The 12,155-nt window shown below is 34.0% G+C and overlaps 1 protein-coding gene across 1 annotated transcript in view; it reads left to right on the forward strand.

Annotated features, from left to right (window-relative positions):
• The window catches only part of LOC112463733 (calcium/calmodulin-dependent protein kinase type II alpha chain), a gene marked incomplete at its 5' end in the record, with an annotated part of 76,028 nt that overhangs the window by 32,212 nt on the left and 31,661 nt on the right, over positions 1-12,155 (forward strand). Inside the window, one exon of the mRNA XM_025030261.1 lies at positions 1,353-1,413. Within this exon, the coding sequence (XP_024886029.1) occupies positions 1,353-1,413 (61 nt within the window). The remainder of the gene's footprint in view (positions 1-1,352; positions 1,414-12,155) is intronic.

The raw sequence follows: 12,155 nt of genomic DNA on the forward strand, positions 1-12,155 counted from the left end.
ATATACATATATATCGCAAACAACAAAAGAGGAAAGCTGTTTCACCTTTTGTATTTTGTGAAAACCCAGCAGCCGCTTTACATTATATTATGACTAAAACACAACATCCATTTTAGTAATAGAGAATAGTTTGGCGGTAAGAAGTAAAAATTACTCGTTTTACCTAGCTAATTTCTTCTTCAAAGCATTATTAGCTGTTTCTAAATCGTAACTGTAAATTCATATAGCTGATAATTTGTCCAGCAGCATTTAGTCAGACGAGATTAGTCAGTTTTATAACTGTGAAATTTTGAATGAACTTAATAATTCGTGTGATGTTTTTAAATAACTATGGATATAAAATCATGAAGACTTTCTCCTAAATCCTTATACGATTGATAACTGTCGCAAGATGTAGAGATCTCAATAAATGAAAACAAATTTTCGGATAAACGTGTATTTAGAATTTGACTATTTATTTTAGAATTTGACACAGTATTCTACTGGTAGAAAAGTATCGATAAATCTCTATCAAAGAATTATTATTATTAAACTGGTCGCGCGCAATATTTCGAATGTCGCGTAAAACGGAAACGAGCAATATTGCTGATCGGTCGCGATTTGAAGCAGAAGCGGACGAGACAAAATGTCATTTCGTTTTAGAGACAACAGACGTGGAATATCCGTCCGAGCACGTTTGCACGAATCTCGTCCGACGGACGACCTTATTACGTAAAGTTCGGCGACGCATCTCGAACTGTTTGCTATGGAACATAGTGAAATGTTGTCACTCTGTGCGACAATGTTTCCAACTTGTCGCGAATGTCACCGAGCTTGATGAAAGACTAGAGTTTACGAATAAACTTCAACTCGAAATTCCGTATAATAATCCGACATCACTCTTAAGGTCGCTTGCCAGTTGTGTACTCGTTTGTCCGGGAGAGAATTATAATATTTCTTGTAATTAAAGACCGTCGCGTCATGATGCAGCAATTTGGATTTTTCTCTGACGTTTATCATAGTCGTGCACACGACTTCTTCGGCAAAATAGAGAAAATTATTATAGATAATAAAAGAATTATATTATTATTTTTATATTAAATCTTTCTGGAGGATAGAAAAAAAAAATTAATTGTTTCGAAAAATTTCGTCTTTTGGAGGAGGAGGATGCTTTTCTCTGATATATTACATTGTGTTTCTTATGTCTATTTAATAATCCTATTTTTATTTTATGTTTTGACAAAAAATAATAATTTTGTGCCGTTGTCGCGAATTATCGCCCGGCACTTTTACTCATCCCATACACATCCCATCTTATTGGTATTGTCTAACTGCGAAGACTGATAGTAATTGTCTTTCTTTTTTGCTTGCAGGGCGCTATATTGACGACCATGCTGGCGACGCGGAACTTTTCCAGTAAGTATGATGCACAGGGTAAGTACCTCCGGCCCTCTTCAGCGCTCTTACACGGACTTACCACGACAGACAGTACTTTTATATCTTCCGTTAAACTTTACGTCTCCGTGTCTTTGTATACGAATACATCCCTTCAACAGCCTACCCCAACAAAACTATGCCTTCCTTTTCCTCCTATCTACTTCCGTTTATTCGTCTTGCACTCTCACCACATAGAGGATCTATTCATCTGCCTTTTCGCTCTTTCCAAGAGGTGCTTTATAATGCGGTTGTGCAGTGCCATCATTATACTAATATGTTATTATGTGTATATTATTAGGTTGGCCAATAAGTCTGTGCGGTTTTTTACTTATAACTTTATAAGTAAAAAAAACCGCATGGACTTATTGGCCAACCTAATATTACCCACCACTGTATCGTAATGACAAACTATTAGTTCTATCCTGACAGTTACGAGGATTAATATAAAGTCTTTTTAAAGAATTAAATTCTATTTTATTGATATTTTCTTTCTCATAGAAACGACTGCAGAATGGAGCACCTGTGTATATTTTTGCTCGTGCACAGAAATAAATTAGAGTTCTTTCTTTAACAATCCCTTGCATTAGATGATCGAAGGAGCGAGGTTGAGCAAGGAATCAAAAAGTTATATCACTTTTAGCACGATGATGATGGCTGATATAATCGGTCGTATTGTCGGTTTTTGTGGTTTTTAAATAAGCGCTTATCAGACAAATAAAATATTTTGTCCTCGCCCCCTCGGCACATCGGTTATCACGATGCGATGTTCATCCCTACCTATTTCGTATAATTCATATAGTCGATGCACATGACTCGCACCTCATATCCTGCAAGGACCGTGTCACGTTACCCAGAACGTAAGGACTTACAATTAGTCATTTACGTTGGACATGTGTACATATACTATTTTACGTGATTTATTTACGTGATTTAACGTAAATCTTGTGTCGCGCGAATAGCGTGACTCTTGTTATAGAATATAGAGGCAAGCAATTATCTTGAATCTTAATCCTTTTATTGCGGAATCATATTACTTTCTTAAAGTTACTTAAAGTGATAAACAATACAAAAATTGTAATTGTATATTACATATTAATCACTTTTATTGTATCTGTATACGTAACGCGAAATAACGAATGACGCAAATTTATATTGTAACACGAAGATGATGTATATTTATCGTTCACATGAAATTGCTTCCTGCATTCAAGCTTATACATATACGTATTCAGAATAATAAAAGGATTAAGAAGAATGCATCTTGCGGTTGAAAAGTATATTGAAATATTTTTTTTTTCACGCACATACACGTTTTCTTGTCTGGAAAACGAGAATTCTGGGTAACGCAAATTGTCGTCGCAGTGGACTCAAGCAGTTTTCTCTTTCATCGAATCGCCATTGTTGTCACTTCATCGAATTAATTCGGTACAAGCTAGGCAAATCATCGGGTCATGTTATATTTCTTTCGATCGAGGCATCTTTTCGATCACTATCGTAATCGATCAAAAATTAAGTTATTTATTGGAATAATTACTATTACAACAGCATCTGGGAATTTCTGAAAGTTCAGTAAAACTCACATCAGTTAAAACCGCTGCGCACTCGCCTAAATGTGTTCGTTGACAAATTTTAGTGTCTATACGAAATTTTTTATCTGTAACAATTATATGACAATGTTTTTCTTTTTTTCTTTTTGTTTTTGTGAAAGCTTGTAAGAATAATATATGGAAATGAAATGAAATTATTAGTAAAATGACTGTAATAAATGGTACAAATTTAAGTGTGTTCCTCATTATCTTCAACGAAAATGCATTTTACGATTATTTGTTAAACCAATAATTAAAGGAAAGTTATGGGCACACGCACATTTATTTTAGGATTTTATATAATTTTGTAAGAGAAGTTTAATACTTATTATTGATTTCAAATGTAAAATGTAAAATGCAGGTACAGGGACACCTTAATTCGATACGCGATGGGATATTGCACGTGTCGTTGTTTGACAAAAACTTGACAAAAATGCAAAGCCTGTACGCACATTTTATGACGCGTATTGGAGTGGGCAATAATGGGACATTGTCTTGCCTTGATGTTTTACTGGCTTTTATCGATTCTCGAGGAAGAGCATACGTAAGAATTTTGTTAAAACGGAATATGAGAAACGTGCAGTGAACAATCGCACTGCGATCGGTCGTGTCGCCGTGATGACGGTCAATATTTAAAAGTTCACAAATTACTTGTGAAATGCGATGCAAACAATCAGATTGTACTAGATATCGACGAGTTTCCAGCACACGGGACGTATTGAACTTACAAAGCTGGTGAAAATCAATGCAGACTGATTAATTAGATTAGGTCAGTCCGATCCATTTGTTTTAAAACTGACTGTGAAGAAAAATTAGAATACGTAATTAGAATACGAGAATATGACTTTTAAGAATTAGATATATCGCGAATGCGAGCATTTAGCGAATCCTTAGTGAATGTTTAGCAAAATTGAAAAGATCTGTGAAAGGTGAAAATTTTCGAGGGAAAAATAGCTCAACTGTTTCGGTCCACTAGCGAGATTCCCCTACAATTGACTGTGCGTTTTATTAATGTTGATTATATCCATGTGTTTGAGCCAATGGTTTCCAAACTATTTACCTTTATAATTAATATATCGTTTGTGTCTCTCTCATTTTTAGAGAGAGAAACAAGCGAAAGAACATATGTACACGAGTAAATTTTTTTTAAATTTTAAATCAAGGACATGTTAGATGAATAATTGAGAATTGTATGTTATACTAATTAATATATCGCGTATATATATTTAAAAGAATTTGAAGGATTCCAGCTACGTTAAAATTATAGAAAGGATTACTTAACTTTTCTTTTCTTAAATTAAATAAAAAGAATATACTAATTATTTAATATATTTTCATGTTTAATATATTTTTTTTTCTTAAAAAAAATCGATCAATTTATTTTAGTTTGGAAACTCTTGGTAGACGGATTGAGCATAGCCCTAAATTTAGAGCAAATTGCGCTTTTTAACCCTTATTCGTGCTATTACGAATTTGACATTCGAAATGTGATAGAGATATTTGGATACAAAGTTAATTATTAGACATATATATAACATAGATTTATGCAAGAATATTGAAAAACATTACATGGCTCGTCGCGTTGTAGTTTTTAAAAATTGATAATAAATTCCATTGTTAGGAAGATAATAATAAATAAGATCAATAAAAAAGACTACACATGAATGAAAATATTAATAGAAAGTTGTGTACTTCAGCTCTTTATAAGAAATTTTTGCAAACAATATTTACATTTTTATTTTTATGAAATGTATATGATACGTGAAAAATTAACAGATTATTACAAAAGCAGTAAAATATTTAGAAATGACAAATTAAAAAAGAGAAGGAGATTAAGGAGGTTGGTTGCTCAAATCAATATGATAAGAGTTAATTCAAATATATGGAGGATATTCGTCTGGGATATTCGTATGGGAATCTGTCGTCCATGCCAAAGACAATTGTCTGCATAGTTGTCGAGCAGTTAATTATTGAAGTTATATACTCTTACAAACAGGTGACGTAGCAAAAATGTTACGATGAAATGTAACTCTGTAACTCTCGAAAGCATATTAAAAATGATAAGAATTTAATGAAAATAGGTGCACAAATAATTATTTACATATTTAGGAAGGACTTTTACGAAAACTGAAACAATTTGTCTACATAGTTATCAAGAAATTGTAAAAATACGAGTAAAACAGCATATTTTGCCACATTTCAACGTGGATAATAACGTATTTGGGTTTTAATTGTATAACGATTTAAAACCTTAAGAAACAGCTAATTAAATGCATTTCACATATTCATTTGCTAAAACTCGTTTATTTTACGCAACGAAAACACACCTATAGGCTTTCCCCTGCCCCGCCGCCTGCCCCGCAACGTGACTGCAACCAACCTCCTTAAAATAAGCATTAATCTTAGCTGTAATTTGCGCAGCATCAACTTTTTTCTCGTAAAAATGGCATTGCCATCTTGACAGATGAGTGCGAATATGGGTCATTATAGGCATTGCATATATTTGCATATATGCATACATATATGCGTATGTATATATCTCGCTGTTATTTGCTCGACTAGCGTAAATACACGCGGGTTCGTTCCACACCCGTATAATAGATGTTCGACAAATAATATGTCACATTATGTATGGCATATGCATCTATACATTGCATACACACACACACACACACACACACGTGTGTGTGTGTGTGTGTGTATTAACATGATATATACAACCGAAAAATATTCCTCGCCCCTCGCCCCTTGCCCACCCCCTCTTTTTAGATTGACAAGTAGCTAAGCATCTTGCATTCGTAGATTCGATACCTGATACACGTGTAATATGTATCTGTATAACACACGTGTGTTTTACCCCTTGATACAGTCGGTGTTAGAGTATGTATATATACGTGTGTATGTCTCTTTTGTACATTTTAATGACATTTTAAAGATATGTTCACACACATTTATAAAATATCGGGTATAGTTGATGGTGGATTGCTAGATTGGAACAAATACACAAAGCGAATATTCTGAATCGAGAATTTATAATCATGATATCGAAAAATTCTGCGATATTCTTATATGCCTGAGAAATAAAATTTTTATTTCTTATTATATACATATAGATAAAAAATTAACTTGCTCATTTTTATTGGAAAAACAAAAACGTGATACGATCGTTATATATGTTTAAACATTTGGTATAGAATGTGGCGGATTTTTCTTCTATTTTACTACAATTGAGAAGGCAACTCTATGATGATTGTGGATAAACGTGGAATTTTTTATCTATAAAACATCTTGGTTGAACTTGGACATTTTATTATAGAACCAGTTATTTTTATACAATATTAGATGTTTCGCAGTTCTAATAGGCGATGTTCGCAGATTTTTTCAAGTCTTTTAGACTATTTGTTTTCAGTATTGTATAAAAAGATAATATATACGCGATAATAGTTTAACTAATCATTTTTATCGGTTTTTTGAAATATCATGTGTTTCGAAGTATCTCATTCTAAAGAATTTTATTTTTGCGTATGTCACGCTTTTAGCAGATATTTCTCAATAACTCAGTCTTATATACCTACCATGACAGAAAATTGTTCTGGAGCGAGATGACACCGTTTTTGTTTACGTACGAACGGCTGCTCTCTTTCACACGTCCATCCTCGTTCTATATTCGGCGCGAGTCTTTGTTCGAGTGACTGCGAAACAATTAACTCTTTGTCCTCCCGCGTCTTTGCCCTCGAGATTTCTTCTTATACCCTTTTTCCCCTCTCTCTCTCTCTCTTTCTCTCTCTCTCTCTTTCTCTCTCTCTTTCTCTCGCTTTTTATCTCTCTTGTAAGAGCCGTCGCCAAAGCTCGAACTTTGACTTTAATTAAATTTATTTCATCGCCTTGAGCCGACTCTCGAACTCTATAAGCTTTTCCAACTTTTCCGCGCTCCTCTCTCTCGGCACGCGACTTCATTCCCTATCTTCGGATTTACCTTTTGCTTCTGGGGGAAAGAACAGGGAAGAAGGCTGTTATATCCTTGAGCTTCTGCACATTGTTATTATGGAAATCGGCTTTAAGAGCTCCGCGACAAACTCCGGATGAAATACAGATTGAGAGTACAGATGCGGTTTCTTTAACCAAACTGCTTTTCACGCCGTATCTTGATCGAGACAGCTCATGATAGAAATACCGATCTTGAAAGATTTATAATTCTTGAAAGTCTGTTTGTGAAAGAAACGATATTAATGACATTTCACATTACGCGTTAATAAATTTGAACGGGCGTGAAAAGCTGACGTAAAAAGTGAGTTTAACTTTCGGTCTTCTATTTCTGTATTTGGGAAACCAAGTAAAAAATTAAAAAAGAGTATTATCAGTTATCATCTATATTTAAATTTTATTTAAATCTTATAACTGCGCGATTGTGTCGTCTGTGATCTAAAACAAACACATATGGAATTGGTATATAACATTCCCTCCTAAAACGATTCGTTACGGATCAGTTCCACGTGATTCTCCACTTTCGTCAGTAGCTGCAATGTTAAAGAGGATTTTTTTATGCTTTTACTCTTGTGATGAAGTTTACATCGAAACAACCATGTGAATACGTTTGAATTGTTAAACATTTGCAGCGCACAAAATTAATCACAACTCAAGATATTGACGTGTTTTTATCTTTTCGATAAAATTAATATTTATTTTTTAAGCTATTTAGCTTAAGAGCTTCGATTATTTGTATTGTATTTTCGTGATTTGTTATCGCACAAGGTAAACTTTCTGACAAAATTGATTTCAACAGCAATTTGTATGTGAAATTAATCAAAATATTTTTCCTAACTTGTATAATTAAAAAAACAATTAATATTAATCCTTCGCAGAACAAGTGGGGCTTTCAAGACCCACTCGATATTTCCATTTCGAATTTTACGGAGACTTTACGGACTCATAAAAAAACCAAACCTAAACAAGAATCAGGCATATTTAATGGTACAAAAAGATTCTTAAAACTTTTGAAAGTATACTTGAATTTTTTCAGATTTTTTATGGCACCATTACAGCTTGAAAATCTTAACTGGTCTAAAAGACCCACTTGTTCGACGAAAGCAGCAGAATTACACATGTTCTGCGAAGGGTTAATATTTCGGAGAACGGGATAATATTGATTGCGATATTTATAATTTATCCTAAATAAAAGGATTGATTCTTTCTTGAATTTAAGTATAGGATTTCAATGTACATCCGCGCGGAGCTCGCCACATTGGAATATGAAATCTTGATTACGTCATTAAGGTTATTAGTCGTCATGTTTACAATTCCTTTCACAATCGGATTGTTGGTTAGGTTAGATATATGGCTCGGTCGAGTTCGATAATTTGCGATAACTCACGTTTCCCTTTCCTTTCTGTGAAACAGTGATGATGTCGACGATAATTGCCGGAAATCACGGTACTCGTATATTACCACAGGAATTTCCGCGCAGAGTTTTATAATGGCTCGCGAATTATGTTTTAGATTTTAGATGTGTACGGTAGATTACTGATCCTTTGCAAAGGATCATCGATCGATGTACGTTTCATGCTGATTCAGTTTACATAAGTGTTTTCCGGGACTACGGAGTAAACGTTTAAATCAAGAGTTACGTCGTATTTCTCGCGGCCATGAATTTTGGGCGTCATATAAATTTATGTATTTCTGGCCGCGCATATTCCTACCGCGGATGGCAGGACTGCGCGAATTACGTATGGGTTTATGAATCTCAAACTGCGCATAGGGCCTCGAGGGTTTCCGGAGAATCCATGAATCCATGAATTTCCGAACTAGGGCTCTGCCTGTCTGCCAATGTCCTCCCTTGAGAGAATGCGAGCAACTTATAGTATTGACGAACAAATCTCTCTCTCTCTCTCTCTCTCTCTCTCTCTCTCTCTCTCTCTCTTTCTCTTTCTACATATCTATATCTCTATCTATCTATCTCTACCTACCTATCTATCTCTACTTTTACTCTACTATCTATGACTGATTTTTTTGACGAAGGTAATTCGTATCGCGCGAAATGGGTCGGAGGTGCAAAATGGATGCGCTTTATTCTTGTAATGATTTTTTTCGCTCTTATTTGATTCGATAATAGAGTAGGGCTCGAGTGATATATGATATATCACACACACATGAGTCCTCGGATATACATGAGACGTTACACACGATACAGTCGACGATATTAGATCGTGAGGGACGATTGATTCGTGAGGGCTTCCAGTTGAAATCGAATTTTGCCTCGGCGAAAAAGTCTCGATAAAAATGGTATTTACAATTTATCTCAGACGTATTTTTTTTTATGTATAAAATAAGAAAAAAAATATTCTTGTTTACGGAACTTTAAAGAAAATATCTTATATATTGTAATTGTTGAAAAAATGTATTACTTATATTTTATAATAATACTCAATTTTTTTAAATTAAAATACTATTAGGAAATTTTATTCCACTCATTATATTTCTATAGCAAAAAGTTCAATTACGAAACGTGATTTGTGATTTGATAATTAGCAAAAATAATTCGCAATTGAAGGTACGATGAATTGTTTAAGGTTTAAGTTAACTGAACCAGTTGAATGTTTCAACGTTCTTTATCTGGCACAAGAATGAAGTCTTTCATGCTAGGGTCGGCACGTTAATCCGGCTTGAAAACGCTGGATCTCCATACGAATCGTCGTCCCTCTCTTGGCATCCTGGCATGCTTTCGCTTTTCGATTCGCCAATTCGCGCATTAATCATGCGTATGTCGTTCTCTGTCACTCGCTTTTTCTACTTAGACTTTTTATGCATCTACATCTATTGTATTTCGCACGAATGCGTTTGCACGTTATACGCGTCACGGCACACAGCTCGAGTATTTGCATTAAACGTTGCTCTATTTTTCTCTCGTCGGGCAGTGTTATTATCATTCCAGCAAGTATTTTGAAGACACTTTGGCTGCATTCCGATATTCTTACTGCCAGTACTGAAAATCTATAGTTTAAGTAACGTACACTATAGATTTTCAGTATAGATTCACTGGCAGTGAATCTATCGGAATGCAGCCATTCTCTTCCAAATTAGAGCCGCCAGATTTGAATCAATTTGTTTAGATAAGTATTAGTACGTAGATAAATGTTAGTTGTTGTACTAAAAGTAAATTAATGTAAATGTAGATTTTTCACGTAATGGGGAGATTAAAAAAAAATTTTTTTGATATATTCCTTAAACTCTCAACTGTTTTAGGAATGTTGAATATATCCATTCTCAGTCCTATTACTCGAGCGCGGTGACATGACTTTTCTTCATATACATGTGTTGCGCATGTTGATTATACACATTGTATATGTGTTGAATATATATGAGTTCCCAAATGATTTCGTTTTCGGAAGATTTTGAATCGAGGAAGTGCGAAATATTCTCATTTTGAGCGCGATTTCAGAGAATCGATACGCTATTCGTAAGCGGTCATTGATTCTTATACGGTAAAAACACATGCAAAGGAAAATGCTTCGTTAGTGATCAGACGCGCGACTGCGACTGTTTCTATTGCGCAAATTCTCAATCGGTATTTTAAAAAATAATGTCTTTTCATATTTCGCTAGCGGTTTTAGCGCTTTTTTCTGTATCAATCCGTACCATCAAACGAACGGACTCACAACGTTTGATGTAGCCCGCGAGAACCGCGCTTTTAAATTTAATTTGTTTAATGTTAAGCTCGTAACGTGTTTATACATATGGAACACTAGCAATAAGAAAAAGTTAAAAGAATTAATTTATCTAACGAGAACGTTTTATATTCCGAAAAAATATTCCGAAATGAATGTCTGTAAAAGTTTCGCAATAATATGAGAAGAGAATTATAAGCTATTTTCCATTAGTTCTATTAAAATGAAGTAATGTTCAGTATTTTTTCGCAAAATTCGTCAACTTTTCCTTAGTCGAAAAAAAAACAAGATCGAAGTTACTTTTAACTTTACACTTTATACTGTCGTGACGCGCATTTCGTCATTTTTTCTTCTTTCTAATTTCTTTTAATTTATATACACATTAAAACATAGTTTTTATCACAAATTGAATGAAGCACTCTATAGCCCACTCTATATCACAATCTGTTCTTCTTGAACGCGTATCTTAATAAAAAGATGACGTATAGATGTCGATAGTTAAATACTTGCTTCGCTATATCGAATTGCATGGCATGCGTTTACACTTCTTACCGTTTTGCATACCTTCTTCATATCTTCTTCATACCTTCGCTTATCTAATCTTCGGAAAATCTTAGTACAAGATTTTAGTACAAGGATACACGTGTGTCTGTTGTCTCGGCATAAGATATCTATTGACATACTGACAATAAATGCAGCTTTTGTCAAACCCAGTTTTGTACATATCTTTAGAATTCTGAAGGTGTGATTCCATTCTTTTCCATAGATAAACGAAGGTAGATTATACTTTAACATGTTATATGAAAATTAAGTCGGTGCATCGATAAAAGTCGCACGAACGAAGACAAACTTTGTCACAGCATGAACACGTTTGCTCTAATGTTTGACTTTTCCGTTAAGTCTTTCTCTGTCTGTTTCTCTTTTCCATGATTCGTTTCTCGTCTTCCTTTGGAATGGTTATTTCTGTCATATCCAATCCGATACACAATCTGTTTATGTATATCTTGACCCTCAGCATTCTTGAGCTCGTCGATCGCCATGTGCGTGTTGTTTATAAATGTGTTCTACTCATTAAATTATTTTTGTTTTATTTAAGAATTCTTATTACTATAATATAACGTATTTGCTAAGTATGAGCAAATACCCGTTCTAATTCTGCACATGTTGAAAACATAAATAATTGTTTATTTATGTAGTAACATTAAGAATAAATATTACGGTTGATAATTGAGTTAAATTAATTATCGAATACAAATTATAATCGTACTTGTGAGGGCTAGAATTTGTAAGGAACATAAAATATCTAATTGGAAACTGTGAACGATGATGTTTGAACGATAAAATTTTCTTTACATTTTGCGCGCACGACGTCAGTTTCTTCTTTACGCGACAGGAGATTTATATTCCCTTTTGTAAACTCAAAGGTTATGACGTGTAAGAACGCAAGGTATAAAATTGATTTGCAAAAGATGCAAAAAAGAGATCGCAATTA

The sequence above is a fragment of the Temnothorax curvispinosus genome, unplaced genomic scaffold (genome assembly GCF_003070985.1).
Source record: "Temnothorax curvispinosus isolate PA1 unplaced genomic scaffold, ASM307098v1 QBEX01013599.1, whole genome shotgun sequence".
Lineage (NCBI taxonomy): Eukaryota > Metazoa > Arthropoda > Insecta > Hymenoptera > Formicidae > Temnothorax > Temnothorax curvispinosus.